The 26,658-nt window shown below is 34.1% G+C and overlaps 2 protein-coding genes across 2 annotated transcripts; one reads left to right on the top strand and one right to left on the bottom strand.

Moving 5' to 3' along the window:
* Positions 1-52: 52 nt before the first annotated feature.
* LOC148616286 (uncharacterized) lies at positions 53-18,250 on the top strand. Its single transcript, XM_088583182.1, has 4 exons — positions 53-212; positions 10,029-10,209; positions 16,214-16,422; positions 17,353-18,250. The coding sequence occupies exons 1-4, from the start codon at positions 143-145 to the stop codon at positions 17,757-17,759; spliced, it is 867 nt and encodes a 288-aa protein (XP_088439308.1). The 5' UTR covers positions 53-142; the 3' UTR covers positions 17,760-18,250.
* A 2,590-nt stretch (positions 18,251-20,840) lies between these two features.
* LOC148616287 (uncharacterized) lies at positions 20,841-22,874 on the bottom strand. The gene has a single exon (XM_088581584.1). It carries the CDS (start codon positions 22,761-22,763, stop codon positions 21,681-21,683), a length of 1,083 nt encoding a protein of 360 aa, XP_088437710.1. The 5' UTR covers positions 22,764-22,874; the 3' UTR covers positions 20,841-21,680.
* Between the last annotated feature and the right edge of the window lie 3,784 nt (positions 22,875-26,658).

Raw genomic sequence — 26,658 nt, forward strand, 5'->3', positions numbered from 1 at the left:
CATTTAAACTATTCCAGATTTCTATCAGCAACACGATTTATCTGGCATACTCACTGGAGGTCCACACGTGATTGACCCACGTGGATATTAAGTCGAACCATTTTTCGTAGAACTATCATATAGGCTATAGAAAATAAATTCGATGAAGAAATACGTCTGTGCAAACTCTGTACTTTTAATGGCTTCCTGTTTAATTTCATTTCTATGGACAGGTAAGATTTCTATGGACAGGTAAGATTTCAGTTGATTTTTTTTTTCTTTACTTCTTATCACTTCTTAAGAAGTTTGTACAAGTATTTTGTTCTTTGTTAATAAATAAGTATTGAGCAATGATTAGTAAATGCATTTGATTGCACACAAATGTTCTGTTTTCTATATGTAAAACCCTTCAGCATACCGCCTACAAACTGTTATAAAAACAAGTGTCGGAAAAGTTGGGTTTGGTTCATATATACATGTATATGGATAAAATTTAGTTGATTATTGCAAATGCCTTACTTTATAGTCCAAAGTTTTATTATGTACAGCGCAGGGGAAACAAACATTAAATGAATTGTTTACAAGTCTTTTAGTTAATCTATTTTCAACTGTAGAATACACATGTAATGGATGGTTTTTGAGGGACAACTTTTACTTATTCATTCAAAAATATTCGTTTGCTTACTGATTTTTGTGTTTTTGTCTGTTTGTTTTTAAAGCGTGTACCACTTTTTAACATACATGTATCTTACGTAATGAAAATGTTACTTTATATGAAATCGTTCAAGCAATGTCATACTTTTGGGAATTTTGAATTAAAATAAGACACTTTGTAGTTGCTAAAACATTGATGCGGAATTTATATGTACTCTACATCCAAGGGTGTTGGGACATTAAGTTATGGAAATGATTAAACATATCAACTTTGTCGTAATAACCTAGAAATTATTCAAAACATTGTAAATAAATAAATATTAGGAAAATGAATGTTTTATGATTTTAGTTCTTCGTAATGACGTCATATTGGTGTCACAATTTTACGTCATTTAATAACTGTTGAGAATTTGTTATGTCATATTTACATCCAGAAAACTGTATCCACACCAAAGAAACATCTATATATTTTCACATACAATAAACTATGAAATAATGATTGTTTTCCCTAAATATGAAGTTATTTCTTAAGTGTGGACATAACTTATTTACCAGAAATTTGACGGGAAAGTACAAAATGAACAGAATATCTGAATTTTGCTGAGCTTCAAACAATCATTTCGTTCTTTTAAAGCAAGAACTCTAGAAGTCCTAATGTTTTCTTGCATGGTTGTTATGAATTCAGAATTAACACTTTTAACACTCAAAAATAATTTGCAGTTGTATTATTGGCCAATAAGAGTCTTTTACCCCTTTCTAGTTTTCAAAGAATTTTGTAAATATTTAATTCTCTTAGAAGAACATCAATATCAAGTTTGATTGAGGTGGCTCAATAATGGATAATAAACAAAGTAAGATTTAAACAAACGAACGAGACATAGATGTTTCATAACAATGACAGTCTGATTTTAACGCATCGATTAGGACAATAATGTCAATTATCCCAAAACACTGTGACTAAAACTTATCAGATTGTAAATGAGTGAAATTCGTTTAAAAAACTACTGAATAATGTCCTGACGTAGCTGCCATATACGCAATGACGCACTTGCGTGCACAGATAAAAAAAATCATTTTTTTTTTATTTCTTTTATATGAAACTCATCAGAAAATCGCTTAAAAGTGAAAATAATGCAGCAGAATAATAACTGTTACGTATACATGTACAATATATCTTAGTTTATGTTACAACAATTGCCAAATATTGTCGAATGTTGTAGAAATGCATCAAAAAGATAAGTAAACCCTGTGAGGATAGTGGAAACCTTTGTCTTCAAATTCATTGATTTCATACACTAAATTCATAGGGATCGAGTAACTATAATTTTAGTGTTTTGGATACAAGACTTGTTTAAAACCCCTTAAAACTGATGATTTCATGATCCAACTTATTACCATATGATTATGTCGTGGCCATATGGCCCGTTTGGTAATATATTTGTCGCTTTTCAAGTATAAATTATTAGTTACTTAAAACGAAGCTAAATATGCTTCCGAAATTTCTATCCTTTATAAGAAGAGCAAAACCAGCATTGGGCCTCGGTATTTTGTAATCTTGGCAAAAAACATGCAGACAAGTACGATGTTAAGAATGTTTCATTAGCCGTTTCCGTTTTCAAGTTTTAAAAATAACAGGTTTTCTTTTGTTTTTGTTTGTTGGGGTTTAACGTCCGAGCAGCAATATTTCAGCTATATTCAGACGATGAACATGAAATTGATGATAAAATGAACATGAAACGATGATGAAATGAAAAAGGGATGGGACACAAGGACAATTGGGTCGACAAATTTTGATTGCCACTCGGAATAGGGAGAGGTGGGTAGGGTCGGGCAATTTAGCCTCCTGTGGCGGAGCCCTATGGTTCCTACTCCGGGAGAATACCACAGTAGGGTTCTTTAACGTGCGAGGAACGTGGCTTCTTTCCCAACACGGTGCACCACTATGGTTTGCGGTCAGGTTTTCCGTATTATAGCCTGACAACCCCAGCATGTAACACGCCAGGGGTACCCCATTCCATCACCTGGGGCACACAACCCAGTTGCTCTGTGGGCAGAGCGCCCTAGCCCCCAGCTAGGGTTCTGAGCACTATTTAGTCGCCTTTTACGACAAGCTTAGCGCTGCTGCAGGCCTATTCTTTTAACACCCGCACCTGCACGGGGCAAAAAAAAATAACAGGTATTGCACTGTTTAATTAACAGCGCCTCTTCGGTGAAGTACATTCTTACTGGTTTAATGTTATTAACATTGGAATCTAAATATACGCTTGATATAACTTCGAGATTTGTTTCAACTATGTCCACTACACTGATATTTATGGGGTTGATTTTGTTTGATTGTCACCGACAATCCATGTCAGGGGCGGATTCAGGATTTGACTTTTTTTTTTTGGGGGGGGGGGGTGGGCGTTACGGCGTTAATTGAATTAAATGCCGTGCGAAGCAAAGCAAAAAATATTATGGGGTGAAACTTGTGGTGATTTCCCCGATTTATAGGGGGCGTACGCCCGGCACGCCCGTCCTTGGATCCGCGCCTGCATGTAAACATCACTTGTCCGATTTTCTAAGACAATTTCAAGTTGAACGGTTTGACCATGTTGCCATTGCCACGCCTACGCCTTCGTTTACTGAGCAATGAAAGATCAGTCTTCATAGTCCTTTCCGATGTTAATAAACATTGAAAAGGAGCACTAGAAGATATAGATCAATATCAGGCTCCACTGAAGAGGCGGAAACTGATTTTTTATTGTTTGTATCAATGAAAGAACAGTCTTCATAGCCCTTTCCGATGTCCTCTTTTTCATTACTGAGGTGAGACAAGTGTCGAAAAATCAGAATCATTATTTACACAACTGTCGGAATTTGTATACTTAGCCTCTAAATTAATAGGAAATCGTTAGTCAATAAACATTGAAAAGGAGCACTAGAAGATACATACCAATTTCAGGCTGCACTGAAGAGGCGGAAACCGATTTTTTTTATTTTTTGTATCTGCCGCTGACTTCAGTGGTGTAACAATCATCAGTTCCGGTATCTTTAGTTTCAACAATTTCCGAAATAAATACATTTTTACCCACATTTCAGTATTTGCTTGATTATTTCAAAAGTTCCACTTGATTCTGAAGTTGCTCAGTATATACTTATGACTTTCTGAGTTAGTAACTGCGCTAGCTTTTCGCGGAATTGATTGTGACATGTGACGGGGTTTTGCGGATCTCAGCATAGAAATTGAATTTCACATTCATTGCTATTTGTTTAATGTCAGAATTCTACATTGTCGACATTTTGATGTATGAAATAATAAAACCTTGTGAGAAAAGTGTCGGTGAGTAAAACTCGAGTCTCCTTGTGATTACTTGGCCTAAGGTTACACGTTCTTATTTTTTGTCTTTTTAAAATTGTTTTGTTTTTCTTTCTTTTTTGTTTTGGTTATGATTTTTGTAGTTTTATTCGAATTCTTTTTGGTAAACAACATTTTGTCTTCTGTTAAATTGTTTTTATTTTTTGTGCTTTTCTTTCTTTAGGTGTGTTTGTTTGTTTCTTTGTTTGTTTTTGTATATGTTTGCTTAATCGGTCAGCTTTTATCATATAATGGCTTGTTTTGTTTTGTTTGTTTGTTGGGGTTTAACGTCCGAGCAGCAATATTTCAGCTATATTCAGACGATGAACATGAAATTGATGATAAAATGAACATGAAACGATGATGAAATGAAAAAGGGATGGGACACAAGGACAACTGGGTCGACAAATTTTGATTGCCACTGGAAATGGGGAGAGGTGGGTAGGGTCAGGCAATTTAGCCTCCTGTGGCGGAGCCCTATGGTTCCTACTCCTGGAGAATACCACAGTAGGGTTCTTTAACGTGCGAGGAACGTGGCATTTTTCCCAACACGGTGCACCACTATGGTTGGCAGTCAGGTTTTCCGTATTATAGCCTGACAACCCCAGCATGTAACACGCCAGGGGTACCCCATTCCACCAACTGGGGCACACATTCCAGTTGCTCTGTGGGAAGAGCGCCCTAGCCCCTGGCTAGGGTTCTGAGCACTATTTAGTCGCCTTTTACGACAAGCTTAGCGCTGCTGCAGGCCTATTCTTTTAACACCCGGACCTGCACAGGGCTGTTTTGTTTTGAACAATTAAAAAATGCTTTAAGGTAGCGAACCTTTTTATCCTTTTATGTATAATAGTTGAATGTCATTTGTTTAATTTGTAATTTTTAAATGGAATGTTAGACTTGTGAATAACTAGAAAGCCAAATATCCATAGCTATTTCTTACTGATTCATAAAACCATCCATTTCTTTACATATGTAATCTTTTTGACTTCAGTGCCTTTGTAATTTAAATGCAATTTTATTGCTGATTGAAATAAAAAAAAATCAAAGCATTGTATCACGGGCTTTGTAGTTAAGTACTAGTCCAGCTAAGATTCATGCAAAATGTGATACATGGTTCGAAAGCCTACATATCTTTATTATTGGTATTTTTGTTTATAAAGTTATATAGTAAACATAAATTAACATGTTGCTTTTCATGTACTTCTCGATGTTAGGAGATATACATTGTATATAATGTATTTTAGAATTCAAAAATAAAGGGAAATAACTGTATAAATGACACTGAAATACAATAGAAACTATTGAATTTTCCATATGAAGTTATCTACTTAGACAAGACAGTTTCAAACAAATGACTCTACATTTCATCATAAAGACCCATAGAGCAACTTTATAACAAAAATTAAAATGTGTATTCTTTTTGGGAGTGTATCACATTTTACAGAATTTGCATGATTCCTACAAAGACTGCTACTTGAAATAAAAACGTTTAATTAACATCGATCTTCCACTAGTTGCACATTTAAATGAACCAAACAGTAAATATTATGTTGTATTCAGACGAATTTAGCGGTTCGTTGGGAAATTTTCAACTGTGTGTCAACGCCGGGTATACAGACTCATGAAAACAGAAAGAAATGTTGCCCTGTATACATACGTAGTATTTTCTCCTTTGTTTCCATGATGCTTTCACAAAACAACCAGTATTGCAGGCGGTCCTTTCGATTTGCTATATAACTTAATCTATATAAATAAATGTAATAAAAAATGTAATATAAACAAGTTTTCGTCAGTAGGGCTAGTAATTTAGTATACTACAATTGTAATATTATGAACAAACAAATATAAGTGAATACACATGAGGATTGGGTTAATGAAATAACATAAAAAGCTTCAATTACTTAATGTTGACAAGTTGTATTCAGTAAGTGATTCAATGTTCATACATCCTGGCATATAGGAACAATATCAAATGAGTGTTTTTTTTTTTTTTTTTCAAATAAGTGACAGGTCTCATATTCCCATCTTTACTTTAAAGCTGCATTAGCTGTCAAATTCGTAAACTTTTTTTTCTGTTGAAATATAACTTAACTTTGAATTATTTCTACTAATTTGTACTTTTCTTGTAAATATTCATTGGATATTCACACATAAAGTGCATTAAATACATGAAATAGGTGTCTATATATTTATTGTCTTGCAACACAAAAAATCGACCTAGATAACTTCGTATGCGTAAGACTTCTGGTGACCTTAATCCGCGCATGTGCTGTAAGGGTCGCTTCTTTAGTAAAAATCTGATTGCAAGGCGAAAGTGGTTATTTAACGGCAAGGAAGACCGACGGACTCAAGCTGTAAAAGAAAAAAGTTCGAATATAACGCAAAGATCCTTTTGAAATTTACGTATTGTGATATAATGTGGCTCAAATATGGTCTTTGTTCATTTGAAAACTTTTCAAGAAATAGATGAAATGAAATGAAAACAAAACACGTGCTTACCTGTGTATCCGTTATTGTTATTTTTTTTTACCAAGGTTAAAGTATTTTAACCCACGTGTTTGTCCTGTCGGCAATCTTCGGAAGTAATGGCGAAAAATAATTCCCAGACAGCATTCCTACGTTGGGCCAACGTTGGTTCAACGGAGTCATTTACGTTGGTCCAACGTAGGGTACCCAATGTTGGCCCAACGTTGTATGTGCAAAGTGAGCCAACGTTGGCCAAACGTTAACCCAACCATCAGTCCGACAATTGAATTCTTTATGATATTAGAACATAATTTTATTACGTATTTCCTGTTCATGTCGCAGAGTGCTGATGCTGTACACTCCTTCAGACTAAGCGCTCACGTTTTTCCTCATTTCATCATATAAATTCTTTACTGTAAGAATATACCAATGACAAGCCGATTGTAGTTTACAACATTAAGATAAGAAAATCTATTATAAAATTAGCAGATACTACGAGCATTGGTAGGTATACTAATTATTAAAAATTTGCAATTTTTTGCATTGAATAGACATATGATAATACCTGTCACTGTTTTGTGTTTAGGGTGAATTTACATTGAAAATATGTTCAAAATGAAAGACAACTTTTGTTTTGTTAAAGATGTATTATGCTCTCAGTTACAAAGCTGCATAAGGGGGAGATAATCATGTACACTATTGTTATTATAAAATAGATTTGGTTTTTCATGATAACTTTTTTTTTTGTATTATTAAGTTCTAAATATTAAATGTGAATATTTGTTGCATGAATATTAAACATGCAGTTAACAAAATTCGAGAAAAGAGCCAACAGTACTTTTTTGAAAGAAGTAAAATCATATTAATGAATATATACATTTTGGTGTTTCAACGTTGGGACAACTTAATATCGCAGTTTAGATGCACAATATTTGCTTTCATATTATTCCGGATTTGCTTTCTAGTTTTATTTTCTTGTGACCGACATACATTTTTGCATCAAGAATAATATTAAGTCTTTTTAACATGTTTGTTACCAAAGTCGTTTCGACGTTGGGTCAATGTTGGTTCAGTGTTGGCTCACTGTTGGTTATGGGTTGGCTCACTGCTGGTTCTGGGTTGGCTCACTGTTGGTTCAGTGTTGGCTCACTGTTGGTTCTGGGTTGGTTCACTGTTGGTTCAGTGTTGGCTCACTTCTGGTTGTGGGTTGGCTCACTGTTGGTTCTGGGTTGGCTCACTGTTGGTTCAGTGTTGGCTCACTGTTGGTTCTGGGTTGGCTCACTGTTGGTTCAGTGTTGGCTCACTGTTGGTTCAGTGTTGGCTCACTGTTGGTTCTGGGTTGGACAAATGTAGAATTATGCAAATCATGTGATCATGGTTTTGATTTAAAAATCAACATTTAACAATGCTCTCACACAGAATTCGTTTCTAAACAAGTTTGTAAAAAGAAGCATTAAATGAAATGGTTGTTCAAATAAAGTAGGTCCAACGTAGAACCATTTTATGACATGAAAACATTCGAAATTTCAAAATGACGTGTTTAATCATTTAATTGTCAAGTAAAAACCATTTTGGTTATAAACAAATCAAAGAAATATAAAAGCAAATCCTATTTTTACATTGTTATATGTAGCTGTCGAAGATTTCCTTATCCCACTCAAGAGTTGAGACAAAACACGTGCGCTTTCCCGTAAAAGAGGCACAATGGTAAACAAAGAGTTTGCAAACGCTCAAATCTGGCCAATTTATGTTTGAAAATTAATTTTAATTATTATTTTTTGTCATACATTTAGTTTATCCAGTGACTGTTTTAAAGCGACTTATGTTTTACACTGGTCACATTGATACGTCATGAACAGCTGTTAAGTGAGGGTCATTTTGATTCGAAACAATTAGTCGGAAAACAAACAGAATCAGTCACCAACTTTTGTCATGCAAGATAGGGAAATCTCAGACACGCACGGGTAGGATATTTCATATTTCTCTAACGAGGCTCACGATTAAATCTTACCCTCGGGTGTCTGAGTCATCACCATCTTGTACTCGCACAGATGTTAGATTCTTAATTTCTCGTAAAGAGACAAGAAAATTCCTATTTTTATCTGTGCGAAATTTCTTTATTTCACCCACCGGTTGAGACGGAACGCGCGCGATTGGAACAATCTAAAAAAATGTTACTGAACGGTCATATCTTACCAAAATCGAATACGTGTTTATGAATTCTCTTAAAATGATAATTTTATCTAGAATTTGACATATTTGGCCTGTTACGTCGCGATCAGCTATTAAATTCAGGCTTTTCTCGTGCAAGATTGGGAAATATATTTTCATTTTACCCTCCCCCTTTCACTCGTACAAGCCTTAGACAAGGAGGGTCTTTGAGTTATTTCCCCTTGCACTGACCGTTCCGATCATGTTTTCTGACAAGCTAGCGTTGGAGTGAAGGGAATTGTAGTCCAACCTCTTACGTTGTAGGGATATACATGTATATATATAACCTGTAAAATCCAGAACGCTTGTCTTGTCCTTGTAAAAAATATGTGTCTAGTGTAATACATGTAGGAATCCAAATATTCCTTTTAATCCTTGCTTCATTTTGAAGAATTTTCCGTGAATTTTATACTTTCGTTTTCGGGATCTTTCAGAGCTTACTTTAAAGGTGTGTTTATACTTGTTGAAGACATTTTGGTGATCTTTTGAAGAATTAACTATTTTGTATTTCGCCCGGGGTAAATACACTATTGCATTGTTGCGTTTCATCATATCGTTTCTTTATCTATTACTTGTTTACAGAAATCAGGTTATTATAGAAACTGTAAGGCGCAGAGACATTGGACTTTGAGCATTCACCGTTAATGTCCGTATGTTGTTTAAAAAACACTTCATTGAAAGCAAATGAAACTAGCCAAACCACTTTCACGAATCCTTTTTCATAAAAAAAAATGTATAATCTAAAATGAAAGTTTCCATTTAAACCAGCCAGAGGTACGAATCTCAGCAAAACTGTGGAATGGTAAATATCATAAGAATTTAAAACAACTCTTTTACTTTTTAGTGTCGACTAGTTATAAAATGATTGAATGTTTGAAAGTTAGTCTTTCTCCAATCATTTTGTAAAACGCTGCATGTCGTCCTGTGGACTATATTATTATGATCTTAATTTTTTTATTAGCAGGGGTTTTATGTACAAGAAATCATAATTTTTCAAAAATCTACCTTCATACAATAACGAATGTTCATCCTGGTGGAATATTTTGAAATATGAACATGCAATAATCAAAGTTTTAACTATCTGTTTTCTTTGTTAATAGTTTCTTTATTCCATACAAATTTCTGCATCGCACTGGAGTCTGTGTTAAGTAAGTACACAATTGGCCGTCTTTTTTTTCTGGTTCAGAATAAAAATATTTCACATATGGTAACTTTTTGTTTTTGTATTGGGTTAAACTTAAGAGTATTTCATGATTAAGAGTGTAACAGACACCATTTTTGATGTGTCTTTTCACAAGATAAGGACTATTTTATATTTTCAGTTCCAAAGAAAATTATGATATGAACATACTAATTGAAATATATTTCTAAAATTTTTCAGCTGAAGCAGGGACATGTTCTAAAGGAACTCCTTACATATCAAATTCTGAACAAGTCTGTTACTGGATTATAACATCCATTCAGAATTACAACGCAAGTCTGGCGAAATGTCAAACCGACGGTGGAAGTTTGGCTATCATTCCTGACCAGCAAGCTCTAGACTTCGTCAATGCATTAAAAGGGTAAGAAAATGCCATCATGACTGTGTATGTCGATAAGTCACATAGGCGTGTTTGAATGATGTCTCTACTATTTTAACATGCCAGATCAGCGAAATCTAAAACTTCAAAATAATATTTAATTAAGATGGACTGAAGGAGAATAAATCATGCAGCTTCTTTCTTTGAATTTGTAGAAAATTTTGAGTATATGTTTTATTGAAATTTTGAATCTGACAGTTGAAACCTTTTCTATAACTGCAAGAAAAAGGTTCAAAATTTTAATAAAACATAAAAACATTCACAGCCATCTAACAGCCGTACAGACGTTATAGGTGTTGTCTTGATTAATTAACGAACATGTTGAGCTGACATTTGTCATCCCGGTGGGGTTCTTTGTCTCTTTGACATTTTCAAAATATCCACTCTCGTTATATTTCTTAGATAATCCGTTTAAGATGGAAAGAGATTTAATTAATGTAAGTCCTATAGTCATAACGTCTTAATATTCTATGTATTAGTACTTTTCGAGAATAGAAAAATCTTTAGGACCCGGATGATCACCAAACCAGTCGTTCAAAACATGTTTAAGTCTATATTAGTTCGCCGTTAACTTTAAATCTTCGTTATTTATTCGTAAAAATGATTTTTAAGTTAAAAAAAATAAGGATCAGGTACCCATTGTAAAATCGTCTACCAGAACGTATAAAATATCACGATGGTCGCATTGATCCACATAGACAGAGAAAAGGTACAATAATAGCATTGTAAAGTTGCAATTTAATAAATCTTATAACGTGTATGGAAATATGTTTAATATTGATTTTAAAATTTGAATATCAATATAAATTCAGCAGAATATTAGAAATTTATTAAGGATACGACCTTGAACATATGCTATTTCCTTTCAATTTGACTGGAAGTCAGAATTATCAAACTTAATTATACAAGCTGTCAAATAGTAACAATCGTGAATCAATATGCTCGTGTTAGTAGACGCACTATGATTAAAACCATATATTGACAGAAACATTTAAGATTACTGCTGCCACTTTGGTGTAGGTAATGCACGTGCGTATATCGCCTCTTGAGATAGAAAAAAGGATCACCAATAGAAGAGGTAGATATCCCGTTGGCGGGGTGCACCGTGCAGAGCCTCCACTCATCAACTTCTTGGTGATTTTCAGGTATCTTTATACCTTTCATTTACGAGTCACTTTGTCGACAAAGAATTCTCAGATTCTTTTCACTGTTCTTTTTCAGTATAATCCTGTGTTTGTAACTCATTGTGTCAAAAAGCCAAATTTTTGTGACTCTTGTCTTCCTGGCAGGACATCAAATATACAGAAATATTTATAAATATCACGTAGCCAAATGTCTTTTGCTTTCTAATGGTGCCAATAAAGTTGTATAACACTTATGACTTTTGAGTTAAATGTATTACTTATATGTACCCCTACCCCTCGAACAAATCGCTTAAGGTTCTGCTAAAGTCAACATCTAGGATATTAATTGTCAAGATAATATTAGTGCAGATGTTAAGAATGCAATTATTATGTTCCTGAAATCTTTGCTGAATACTACTTTATACAGTATTCTACACATATGCATGTTTCTTTCCTTCTCAAAGCATGTTACATGCGTACTACAGCCATATTTTGCTTACAACAGATAGAAGTGTAAACATTAAATTTTAAAATAAATGTACATGTACAGATTTACCAGAATGGGTTTTTGTTCGGAAATGCAAATATTCTGGAGCCTAAATATTTAGTGCAGTGTAAGCTAGCAATAATGTGTGACAAATTGTCAGATTTGAATGAAAATGTTAATAATTTATGTTTATTGGTGTTTAGCTGGATCATGGCATAAAATATCTCAATTCATCTAAATTTAAAGAAATGGATTTTTTCAAGAAAACTAATGCCAGCTTGCATTGCATAATACATTCAGTAACAGGTCTATATGAATTTCAGACTTCTAATCTTATTTTTGACACTGTAGATTTATTCTAAAACATGTTGTTTACAGTTTTGCCGTTCTTGTTATAACAATAACACTTTTGTTGTTATATAGATGTTATTAAACATTTGTTCCTAAGTTTGACTTGTGCTTGTGTGTTAAATACACATAAAGATGCACTTAGAAATATTCAGCGCTTAATTTAATATATTATTAAAACTATGAATGACTGCTTTGTGATTTATATATGTGTCATTTACCCCGTTTTGTATTTTTGCCTAAACGAGGTTTAAAAAATGGCCCAAAAAACTCAAAAAATTTTGATGACAAATTGATTCATAAGTTGGAAGTGCGAGGGTACCTGAAAATCATATTGTGGTTGATGAGTAAGCGATGCGTGGGGTTATCACAGCCAACCTTGTGGTTGATGAGTAAGTGATGCGCGGGGTTATCACAGCCAACCTTGTGGTTGATGAGTAAGTGATGCGCGGGGTTATCACAGCCAACCTACAAGGAAAGGAGTTATGTGATCATATTGGCCAATATTTTTATTCAAAACGGGACTAGTAGATGTGCTGATCTCGTACTAAGTAGAGGAAAGGCTTTTTTGGGAGACCTTTGGAGACAATCAGTTCCAGACTATTATCTGAATATAATAGCATTAAAACCTAATGATTTTTCAACACTGTATACTTCTATTCCCCATACTCAGTTAAAATCCCGACTTGAAAACATTATACATCGTTGTTTTTCCAAAAAGATGGTACACCTACCTACAAATATATAGTTCTTGGTAGAGATTCCTCATACTTTGTAAGAAATAATTCCAAATCATCTTCCAAATATACAGAGGAAGATGTTTACAAATTTTTTAATCGACAACATATTTGTGCAATGTGGTGGACGTGTTTTTCAACAAACGGTCGGCATTCCAATGGGAACAAATTGTGCTCCTTTACTTGCTGGCTTTTTCCTTCACTCATATGAAGCTAACTTTATAGTTGATCTGATCCGAAAGAAAGAACTTCGTTTAGCTAGATCCTTTAATCTCAGTTACCGCTATATATATGACGTATTATCTTTAAACAATCCTAATTTCGGGGATTTGATACATCGCATCTACCCAAAAGAACTTCAGATAAAGGATACTACAGACACTGTGAAGTCAGCCTCATATCTTGACCTACACTTAGAAATCGATGGTAAAGGAAAACTATTGACCAAACTTTACGACAAACGGGGTGACTTTTCATTCAAAATTGTCAACTTTTTTTCATCTGTGGCAACATCCCTTCAGCAACTGCGTATGGAGTGTTCATATCACAACTCATACGTTATGCCAGAGCTTGCCGAAACTATGCAGACTTTTTGTATCGCGCTAGAACTCTAACAAGTAGGCTTCTGTAACAAGGTTATGTTGCTACAAGATTGAAGTCATCACTACAGAAGTTTTATGGTCGTCATCATGAACTCGTGGATCGTTATGGTGTATCCATCTGCACCATGAAAAGTGATTTATTCAACGAGTCATAGTTTTCCTTTTCTCGTTTGTCTACCTCGGACTTGATTTTTATGAGCAAATCGGCGGGTGTTTCTAGAAAAGCAGAGGACGCTTACTCTACCGGTGCACCTGGTCCATGCTCCCAGTTTTTAGTGGAGTCTGAGGTGCTCATTTGCTTTTGTTACTTTGTATGTATCATTTTAGTTACTTTATGTTCTTTGTTGTGTATGTCTGTTTTCCATGTCTGGTCTTTGTCCCTGGATTTCATTCTTTTGATTACCGCTATAACCTTGGTTCCCTTGATTACTCTTTGTGAAAAGCTCCGATTTTAACAAAAAGTTCTCAAAGTCTGATGTTACTATAAACTCAAGTGGACACTATTTTGTCGAAAGTGGAGCACGTGTCTTCTAGCAGGCCATTTTAATGCCTATAGGACATAAAGTGAAGCTAGGTTTTTATAAGCGCTACTACAGCAAAAAAAAGAGAAGCACGTAGCTCAGTCTTACGATTTCATAACCCGTTATCTTATTGACAAAGTATTTTTTTTGACAAACAGATCATAGATGATTTTCAAAATGTCAATAAATTAATTCTGTTTATTGTTTTTAGTTCTTTTTATTTTCACTTATGTGTTATTCATATCTTCTGTATTGTATTGACTACTGGTCTTACCAATTATAACTATTGACAATTTGATGCTGCTTGGAAATAATGAACAGTGATGGAAGCGGGAGGTTCAGTGTCCTATAAAACTTGGTTCAATCCAACTTTCATTTTGAAATGCCCGTACCAAGCAAGTCAGGACCACTGCAAAAAATCCCAATTTATGGGTTTCCTTTCATTTAATCTACCCAAGTGATTCTCAAATTAAAGAGAGGGCTGGTACATCTTCTGTTTCATACCTTAACCTTAACCTATGTGATTGGTGATACAGGACGTATGAAGCGGAACTTTATGACAAACATGGCAATTTTACTTTCCAATTGTAAACATTCCCTTTCTTAGTGTTAAGTGGGTTATAAAACCTGGCTCAATCAAGCATTTCCATCGATAATGCCTGTACCAAGTCAAGGTCATTACGATTGTTTCCAATTTTTGCCGTGATATTACCGTTAGTTTTGTGGACTACCCTTTTTATGAGCTATTGCCATCACTTGGCGTCCGTCGTCGTCGTTAACAATTATTCAAAACTCTTCTCCTCTGACACTATCTGACCAACTGGAACCAAACTTTGTATGAATGTTTCTTGGAGTATCCTGCATAGAACGGATGTGGGGATTTTCGATCCGTCGGAAAACTTGGCCGCCGTTACTAAAAATAAAACATAGGGGTCAGATAGTAGTTTTTCGCATATATCCCCAAAATCGTTAGCTTTAACCAAATTTTGACTGGTATAAAAGGTTTAGCATCATGAGATCTATCTGTGGTCAAATTTTCAATTTAATCTCTTAAGCCATGTTGGAGTTGTCGCCCTTTTTGAAATTTTTTTCCTATTTTTAATGTTATTTCTTTCAAAAATCTTCTCCTCTGACACTATTTGACCAATTAGAACCAAACTTTGTATGAATGTTTCTTGAAGTATCCTGCATAGAACTGATGTGGGGTTTTTTGATCCGTCGAAAAACTTAGCCGCCGTTACTAAAAATAGAAGATAGGGGTCAGACAGTAGTTTTTCGCATATATCCCCAAAATCGTTAGGTTTAACCAAATTCTGACTGGTATAAAAGGTTTAGCATGATGAGATCTATCTGTGGTCAAATTTTCAATTTAATCTTTAAGCCATGTTGGAGTTGTCGCCCTTTTTGATTTTTTTTCTATTTTTAATGTTATTTCTTTCAAAAATCTTCTCTGACACTATTTGACCAATTAGAACCAAACTTGGTATGAATGTTCCTTGGGGTATTCTGCATGTCTAACTGATGTGGGAATTTTTGACCCGTCGAAAAATATGCCCGCCGTTACTAAAAATAGAACATGGGGTCAGACAGTAGTTTTTGGCATATATCTCCAAAACCGTTAGGTTTAGGAAAATTATTTCACTTGCTGGAACGACCCTTATTATAAGTCCTTCAAAAGTCTTCAGGGATCACAGTTGTCAGGCGACCCCTTGTAAGGTTTATTGCCCATGAATGATGAAAAATGACTTTTTTACAGTTTTTAGCCAATATCTTAAAAAAAACTATAATAGATAGAAACTTTCAATCACTGAAATGATCCTTATGATATAGTCCTACCAAAGTCTTCTTGGGTCAAAATTGTTGGACAACTCCTTTTTGAATGTATTGCCCTTGAAAAACCAACTTTAACCAGGTGAGCGATTCAGGCCCTGGGGACCTCTTGTTACTATTCCTGTTGACTGTTATCTTGGGCTTATCATTTCAGCGGTTTATTTACCTTTCATTTACCTACCGCGCATTTAACGTGGTTAATGTGACGGGTGCCGATGATGGAGTAGGGTATTCTTACCCTTCCGGAGCACATGATGTCATGCTCAGTTTTTTTATGGAATTGCTTTAAATTGGTTTGGGTTTTTGATCATAATGTTGTATCTGCTTTTTCTATCAGGGATACTGAAGAGTATTATATCGGTTACAAAGTAGTCAACAATCAGTTGGTACGATTAGACAACGCCATACAATCCTGGGCACCGTGGAAAGTTGGGGAACCTTCCGGTTCCGGTGACTGCGTCTCGTCTTTTAATACGGATGGTACATTTTGGGATGAGAGGTGTACTGCAGAATACGGTGCAATTTGTCAATATCCAAGCTTCAGTAGTAGGTTATGTTACAAACATCATACAACGTATACAATGGAAATGGAAACACTATGACATATCCATACATTTTTTTCATTAATTAGTGTTCCATATAAACGTCTTAGAATGTGACGACTCTATTCGCTACACTGGTCCATCGGATCAAATTGATAGAGGGAAGATAATGTAAACATACAGAAGGGTCTGAAAAATTCCCGACGATGTTAGAACTGTCAAAATTGCGAAGCGGGACTCGAACTCGTACCGCTGTGACATCTTTGGCAATACCGCCTCCACAAAGTCCAGCGCCCTAGACCACTCAACTTGATTTGTTGTGAAACGTATCATTAATTTGATCCTCTATCCTACATAATAACACCTAGATGAACTGTCCAGTACTACCATACATCGTGTACTAAGTAACAACCTTAGATTAATCCTACGAGGAGGAATGACCCGGCCAGCGAAAGCTATATTTTTATATAGCCTAGTTGGCTGAGTGGTCTAGGGTGCTGGACTTAGTGCAGGCGGTGTTGCCATACATGTCATAGCTTCCAAATAGTGAACAATCAAAGCTCGCCATTTACTGTGAATCCTATAAAGGTATATACACCATTAGAATCCTTTTTTTCGAGGACACTTTCATATAATACAAGCTTGATAGTAGTACTCTTATCGATTGGAATGTTTAATAATGAGACGGAATTGGTAGTATTGACACTTAAAAAACACTTTGTAAATGATTTGTTTCGAATTTTGAATGTACTCATTCTTACATGTATGACAAGTTTCAAAGAAACAAACCAAATAAAACAAAACCAGATAAAACAAAACCAGATAAGCAAAATGACATTCAATAAACAAATCAATATATCTATTCACTCTTACTTTTATTATAAAAATATTTCGGCAATCGATTGCTATATTTTTTTTTTAATTGCATCTGCAGGTGTACACATTCAGAGTACGGCTGTTGACTCTGGTACAAGTCCTATAATGGAAGTAGTCACAGAATCAACAACGTCATGTCAGGTCTCGACCACTGAGCCATCGTGTGTTTACGTTTGCAAACAACAGGGAACGCATTCTAATCTTACCGAAGACGTTAAAAAAGAAATAGCAAAAAATATTTCAAAGGAACTTTACGTTGACAAAAAAACATTATCATCTACCATTCGTTCAAAGACGTCGGCAAAAGACGAACGACCATCGGCAACTAGTATCGGCTATGTCGGTGCTGTAATTCTTACAGTGATATTCGGTGGAATAGTTATTTTGGATACGCCAACCTTCGCAAGCCTTTGCAAAGGAAAAGTAAAACAAATGAGGTCTTTGAGTTCGAAATGTAAAAAATGACCGTTGCATATTAGTTAAACGTTCATTTATATCAATTGCATAGTGCTTGATTCGTGACAATATTGCACATATGAATGTACATATATAGTTCTGGGCGCTTCTAGCAATACAATTTCATTTACTCAACATAAGTGTCATGCATCAACAGTCAGCTGTTTTTGCTAACGAGCGAAATTTTAGTTGGTTTACTGATTTAACTATTAAATATATATGTATATATGTATTACAGGTAGTTGCTCACCTTTGTCATATTTTTCCTGTTGACATGTGAATATTCACTTGTTCTTACAATCTATACTAACTTTTTGTATTTCTTTCTCCTACATGTGAAACATTTTCTCATTCCGTCTAGGTTATTAGTGAGACATATGTTTCTGAATATGTACATACGTTTATCACTCATTGTCCGTGAACGGTCCAAGCACTGATTATATTGTCTTTCTACAACGCATTTCCTTGTGCAAAAGTTTGAATGAAATTGAAAACTTTTCTTCGGCTGTTTATATCTAAAAACCAAAAACTATACTTACATTACTACGGTGCATATTTAGATTGACATTAAGCTGTTTTCATGTATTGTAGATTTATGTAATGGTGACAATGGCTGGTGCATTAGATTTAACCGGACAATTATATGTAGTTCAGTCGTCGGATTCACGCCTTTCGTAAGTGTGAAATTGATCGTAAATCATGACGTCAAAATGCTTTTATAGTTTATGATGTCATTACTTACGATCAACCTTACACTTACGACTTTTTGTGAAATCGAGGCCAGAAAGCTGCGATCATAGAAGAATCAAAATACACAGAACATTTTGGTTCATTGGAAATTATTATTGTCATATATACATATCCCATTTAAAATACTCACGTATTTATAGGTGTGGGAAATAATGAGCTGTCCAAACTGGTCCCAAAACAGAAAGTCGGGGATATTGTGATAAACCTAATGGGACGATCTTTTGATTATGAGGGGGCGAGGAAGAACTTATTATAATTATTTTGATTTTGAATATCGAGAAAAAAATATTTTGATCCTTTCAAATCATTATGAACCACACATTATGCTATGAAAATAAATAAACTGGTTCGATAAAACTATTTTAAAGCAAATATTTTAACAGTTAACATGATGAAAATAGATATTTCGATCCGAAGAAATTAAATCTTCCACGCTCCCTGCCCACAAGTTTATATACAAGTTCTAGCCGGGCTACATATTTGATAGTGGAGCAAGTCCTTGTGGTCAGAGTATACAGTTAGGAAGACAGAGGTTGTTTTTATTAGTTCAAGTTGTTAATCGACCCTTTAGTTACATACACATGCACAATCTAAAACTTCATATAGATGTCAGTTAAGGAAGTATTTATAACGAAAAATCATACAATCTTGAAACAAAAATTAATATGAACGTCGCTGAACTAAGAAGTTCTACTTAACCAAGCTAACCTTCGGTCATAATTTTATTGGTAAGTTTATTCAGGTTTACAGCGCTAAATAGTTAAACCACACCTTAGTTGTAAGTATCCAATGTTACTTTAAGTGTTTCTTTGTCTAAGAATCAGACACACTGTACATAAGATGTGGCACATGAAGATTTTATTTCATTTTCCAAGTATTTATACCTCATATAACCTCCAGAAATATCCACCAAAGTGTTTGAAACGTTTGCATTTTTACGATATTGATAGGTAATGCAATATGGAAAAATGGCGGGAAAAATTCCCCGTACTTTTTTTTCTCATATAAGCATTAAAATATCTACGTAACTGATGTTTCGGGATGAATTTAAATAGGTTTTCTATTGGTTTATAGATGTATTGAATATATTTAAAGCAAAGAAATTCGAATGGAGAAAAACCATGTGCCACCCATTGCCTGATTATTACACAGAACAGTACTTAAAATGTTTCTATGTTTTGTTATTGACTCTCTGTAGAAAAATTTAACTTATCTTAAGTTGACATTATTAGGACGGACTCATCTGTATCTGTGAAAATACGTTCAGGGTGTACAAAATCTAACCACTTCTTGGATGGTAATCGATCAAAAGTGTTATTGACACGAAAAAACTTTGTTTTTGGGACGGATATGCAGTATGTCCCAAACTACTTGCCGAAAGATATTCTTCTATCCAGAATTTTACTACATCGCCTAAAATGTACAAAAACATTATCGTATTTTGAATCTGATATCATCAAAATCATGCAATATTATGATCTGACTGAGTTCCTAGATGAATTTTTTACAAGAAGCAGATTTCCTTTTGTGTCAAAGTGACATTCAATCGTTAAAAAACGCGTAAGTGAATTGGAAGATATGCACCTGGAAGAAAGGAAGTCACCCACATCTCAATTAATTCGCCAAATATATAGTTTCCTTGTGTGCCTTAATTGAACCGGGTTTTCTATTACAACGTATTGGTTTACACAATAACACAGTGCTCTTCATTACCGTGCACAAGATTTCTTTTCTGGATGCACGAACTGTATTAAAATTGGCCTCATCGCGTTTAATAATACATACCAAATTTGCCTTGCAACAGCTAGAATTGTATATGGAAATTCTCGACTCCGACTCTAAAAAATTTACATGCTCTTTTCTGACATACAAACACAAACTTTACAATGAACATGATAGTTAGCATCTTTTTTTATATTTATTTATTTAATTAGTTTAGTACCAGGTTATAATTATTCCATATCATTATAAATAATAGACCTTAAAATGAGCATTTAAATTTGAACTTTACTACCATTTGTCTACTTCTATTTGATATTTAATTTTCCTTTTTATGTTTACTTATTTGCTCTCGATATGGACGATAGTAAATACTATATAATAGGATTTTAATGTCTAAGTCTGCATCGTACACTTGCTTGATAAGTAAACGACTTAAGTTCATTTTATAAAGGTGGTTACGGCAAAACGAAGTAAAAACTAACGAAAAGCACACCGAAAACTGAAAGTAGTGCTGGTTCCTAATGATATTTATATAAAAACATAATATGTTTATCATTTGTTTTGTTTTTATTAAGCTTTTTTTAAATTTCGGTCCTCATCATAAAAGGCAAATAAGGTTTGTTATTTTATTTAGAAAATATGAAAAAAAAAATATGCTGCAATTTATCCTGTATACTTTAAGTCAATAGTCTAAACACACGATAGAAATGAACAGATAAGTGCAAAACCACTAGACATAAAGTTTCTCCATTCGGACAGGTATTTAATTTACAGTAGATGATGACGTGCACTTCCAAGCATCGCATCCATCTTCCGTAATCATTCATACATGACACTAAGTAGATATGACAGCTATAAATATCAGTATTAAAGAAGTGGTATTGACTAGAACACAAACATCGTGTTCAATATAATAAGTAATATTTAACAAAATCATAGCTAGTAATCTCTTAACGACCGCCATGCAACTTCACATGATAGAAGGTATCTATGATATAATGAATGACTAATGGTTGTCACCGTCAATGACATCTAATATGGGTCATTTGCTACTTGTGCATTCATTAAGTTAAAGGCAAGAGCGGAAAGGCAAAACTTGGCGCAAATCTTTTGTTTTCCTTTTTGATTGAAATTACTGATGATAATTGTTTATCAGTGAATACACACGTCTCCGTAGACTGAATTAAGATCAGATCAGATGACTGGTTACCTTGGTTACGAGAAAGCATCCTCGTTAACATAAATAAGTAGATTTAAATAATTCACTAGCAAAACTGTCAATTGGATATTTAATGTTAAAACACGGGGAGTTTGTTTCATTCTCCTTGTGATAATAATAAATAATATGCAAAAGATTGACCACAATTCGATCAATTTTACCAGACATTTAACCCCCATTCATATATATATTGATTTTGATTGAAAATATTAAGGTTTACCAATAGGTAATTTGTGATCTCACTTCCAACGGAACTTTACGTTCTGCGCCCTACAAGAATGTTGCAAGTATAGTTTAGGTAGAACTATTATATCTTTGTTACTTGTGTATTTGGTTTCAAAGCTAGCACATTCTATCATTCCTCTAAAAATAGGCAAGTTTGGCAATAAATGTGCTCGCCACATTTCCGCTTTATTGCACATGATTTGAATCCGTTTCCTACCGGTGGCAATTTGATGGACGGCAAGCACGGTTCCAGAAATGTCTATTACTTTGGCACCGATCTCTCTTGCGAACCAAATTATCCAATTATCTACTAAAGGCCTACCTATAACTAAATCAGGAACTAACGTCCATGGAAATAGCTCATTCGTAATATAATAATCTGCGGCAAATCCATATGATAGATTGCCATATCTTGACAGAGTATCGACATCGCTAGGTTGATCTATACGGGGTTCGTTTATAGCAGATATATTGACGTCTATCCGTTTTCCCACTATAAGAATTGGTCCTTTATTGAAGAAATCGCTTTTAACAATAGCTGTTAAACTTTCAACAAAGCCATCATTAAACAAGATATCTGCATTTGAATAGCCGTACAATCTGGATTTTGTTGGCATTTCCATAGCTTGAATAAACATGGAACGCAATACGGGGGTACCGAAACAAGCGGTCGTGTTAATCCGCTTAACGCTCCAACCCTCAGATCGGGCAGATTTGGCGATACCCTGGTCATCGGTAAAGACAACCGTTTTCACCTTTGTGCTCAGTGAGTGCCAGTTCTTTACCGCATTGGAATAAACGACTGGTTTCTGCATGGTGGAATCCCATGTTGTAAATAGAGTTAGTAGTGGCATGCTCTTATTCTTTGTACTCCACGTCATGTTCAAATATTTGCTATAATCATTATCTGCCAAGTATCTTTTATTTCTACTGAAGATTGAAATATAATTCGATGATGTTGATCTTACACTTTTTTCAGAAATAACATGTACAAACGTAAAGGCAATAACAAGAACTGATCCAAGGAGTATGAACGGTCTCCAAGTCAAACGATAACGATAAAATGTCAGTTTTATGGGAACAATATGCCATGTCATTTTCTCTAACACTCGGTAATTGGATTCTTCTTATCATCTGTGTTATAAAAGAATCTAAAAAAAAGAAGTAGATTTTACATATTTCATTGTTTTTTGTTTTTTTGTTTTTTGTTTTTGGTTTTTTTCTGATTGAGAATACTTGAAAAAAAAGTCATGCTGCATATATTTGGGAAAAAACTTGCAGAACGAAGTGTTTGGTTGGGAGAGTAAGACCAAAGTTTCATGTTGCAGGATTGGTTACCACCCCATCCAAGGTAAGACACGTCCAACTACAGAAAACAAACCTTTAACGTTTTTGGTATTTTATGGTTTACCATCATTGGTCGATAACGATTAAGCATTATTATACATGTAGAAGTATTTGATATAGGCAAGTCTGCAATTGTTACATGTAAGTACATGTAGTTTACAAAAATATTTAATTGCTCACCGATCTTGATCTGGTCACACTAATTCGACACTGCCCTGACAATGAATTCAAAGTGGATTTGGTTGACATATTTTCACAGCTTTAAAAGTGAACTACATTTTACTTGTCTTGTGCTATTTTGGTTTTCCTTGTCTGTTAATGCGTAGTGGTGACAAATCGCCTTTTCCTCTCATCTTTTTTATTCTCAATTAAGAGCGTCAGCTAATAAAATTTAGCAGCCGAAAAATTGCAGGAGTGGTAATTGGTTGGTTATATACTAAGAAACAATCAGCCAAATGTACTTATCAAAATATTGCATGGTGAATTACATAACGGTCCGGAAACTGTTATTTTTGGTAATTTAAAAGGTTTCGCATTTCCGCACAAATGTGTTATTAGATGCACATAAAAATAAATGAAATCGTTACAGGACTAGCGTGAACGCTCAACCTATAACAGTATTGCTGCCATGCGAATAATAATGTTCGGCAAAATAAGCATATAGCTTGCTTTCCTCCCTATGAGAAGAAACGCCTCGATGGTTTCGGTCTAGCGTGCACACTTATAGTCAATCGTTCTCGTCCTGAACTGCATGAAATATTCACCATACAAATCAACAAATCTATCAATAGAAACCGTGTCTTGATGGCGGTCTAAGTCTTATAAAAACAAAACCAATTATAATGTCGCAGTATAAAATAAATAGCCCAGTGTAAAATCTAGTCCACATATAAAACGTATGGCATAATATGGTACTGCAGTAATTTAAGAAGTCCAACTCCTATGTTGATATCTTTATTTGAAACAAATATGTACATCATGAATAATAACAATACATATGACATATTACATCGCTTCACCAGAAAGTATAAATCTGGCACAGTTTCTTCAATACGTATAAACTATGAAGCATTCATACTAAATTTCATTTAGACTACCCATCTTTAAATGCCCTAAATAATTATGAATTTAACAGGCGCATAACTGAGGCCAAATTGAAGTGTAGGCAAAATTAAGGCAGGGGGTCTGGGGCCGCTTAAGGCCCCCAACAGGTCCAGGGCGGAGCCCAGGTAAGGGGTCCAGGGGGCGAAGCTCCCCGAAACTCCGCGGAGATAGCGTTTTAGAGCATCATTTATGCCTCTGCTGGATGTATTGTATCTCAAAATTTTTTTTTTTTGGGGGGGGGGGGGGAATTGGCAAAATTAAGTGCAGGGAAAAGATTTTTTGCCTAAGGGCAGCTACGCGCCTGTTTAACAAAAGTACGATGTAACTTTCTTAAACTCTCTGTATCTAAAGTTATTAAGGCATTAACTTTAATCTTTCTTTTATCAATGTACAACTTCAATATACCTGAAGCGGCGACTAAAGCCAATCGTAATACGTTTCTGGACTAATGAAACAATGGTTATATTTTCTTAGTCCCTATCTATACTGCACCTCCTGAAACGTGTTACATTTCCATTTTAGCGTGCTTCGTGTTCGTGTTTCGTGGGATCGCGTATCGTGCAGCGTGGGCTTCGTGTCCGCACTTCGTGCTTCGGTCTTCGTGTATCGTGCAACGTTCTCTGTGCAACGGTTCTGTATTCTGATTGGATGATAAAAATAGCTCCTATGATAGATCAATTTTACGTTGTAATTTCGTTTTCTATGCCAAAATAAATATTCCTTTTACATTGAAAATACGATATTTTGTCAGAAATCAATACTTGTAGGAATTAATTGGTTTCAAGCATTCGAATATTATTTGTACATATAATAAAATACTGTAAATATTGGAATGGCCTTCCGGAATGATCGGGGGGAAAATCCCGAACTATAACTGCTTATGATTTCATGGCGATCATTCCCTTGTGGTAATAGTTTGTCTTTTGAGAAATTGAGTATATATTACCCCAATTTTATGAAATTTCATTTTTTTTCATAATCCCAGTCCAGTCAAAATGTTTTCGCAATGTATCATGCATAATAAAATGGACACTTTTCATATCAACAATGAAAACATTTTATCTTTTATCACATTAGCTTAAATAGCTAAATTATTTCAAAATAGAGTGCTTTTTTCCAATACTTTATGAAATTTTGGTATTTTTGTTCCACTGGTACAAGAAAAATGTGTTTACAATGATCCATATACAACAAATATGGACATTTTTCATATAAACATTACTTTCTTTTTATATTCATAGAAATTAGATGGTATCACATCTGTCAAAAACACTCTATTATCTAAAAATTGAGTATATTTTACCCCAATTTCATAAAATTTTAATATTTTCTTATTCCAAGACCAGTCAAAATGTTTTTGCAATGTACCATGTATAATAAAAATGGACACTTCTCATATAAACAATGCAATGTTTTCTTTTTTAGATAAATAAGATGGTACATGTATTGCATTAGCTAAAATAGTGAAATTATTTATTTTGGGTATTTTCATTCTCCTGGAGCAAGGAAAATGTGTTCCCAATGATCCATATAAAACAGATAGAGACATTTTTCATATGAAAATTACTTTCTTCTCATATTTAGAGCAATTAGATGGTATTGCATTTGTCAAAAACTTCTCTATTATCTATAAGTTTAATATATCTTACTCTCATTCTATGAAATTTCTTTCTTTTCATACTCAGAGACTAATGAAAATGTTTTCGCAATGTACCATGTACAATAAAGTGGACATTTTTCATATCAACAATGCAATATTTTCTTCTTTTTTTTTGAAAAATGGTATCTCATTAGCTAAAATAAGTAAATTATTTAAAAAAAGAGTACTTTTTACCAATACTTTACGAAATTTGGGTATTTTTATTCTCCTGGAGCAAGAAAAATGTGTTCCCAATGATCCATATAAAACAGATAGAGACATTTTTCATATGAAAATTATTTTCTTTTCATATTTAGAGCAATTAGATGGTATTGCATTTGTCAAAAACTTCTCTATTATCTAAAAATTGAGTACCACATTAGCTAACATAGCTCAACTATTAAAAAAAAGAGTACTTTTTACCAATACTTTATGAAATTTTGGTATTTTTATTCTTCTGGAACAAGGAAAATGTATTCACAATGATCCATATGCAACAAATATGGACATTTTTCATAAGCAATAAGATGGTATTGCACTGCAGTAAAACACTCTATTATCTAAAAATTGAGTATACCTAATTTTATGAAATTTCAATATTTTCATACTCAAAGACTGATGAAAATGTTTTTGCAATGTTCCATGTATAATAAAATTGACATTTTTTATATCAACAATGCAATATTTTCTTTTTTAGATAAATAAAATGGTATCGCATTAGTTGAAATAGCTAAATTATTTTTAGAAAAGTGTACTTTTTACCAATAGGAGAGTTCGCCAATCTCATTTGTGATGTCATATTCACTAATTGACAATTTCATAATTAGAATCCCAATTTTCAAAACTTTATAATTTTGTTATTTAATATCCAATTTTGGTTCTGTAAAATGTTTCATTTAGAT

The sequence above is a fragment of the Perna viridis genome, chromosome 5 (genome assembly GCF_037379345.1).
Source record: "Perna viridis isolate PV_CMFRI_1.1 ecotype Kerala chromosome 5, ASM3737934v1, whole genome shotgun sequence".
Lineage (NCBI taxonomy): Eukaryota > Metazoa > Mollusca > Bivalvia > Mytilida > Mytilidae > Perna > Perna viridis.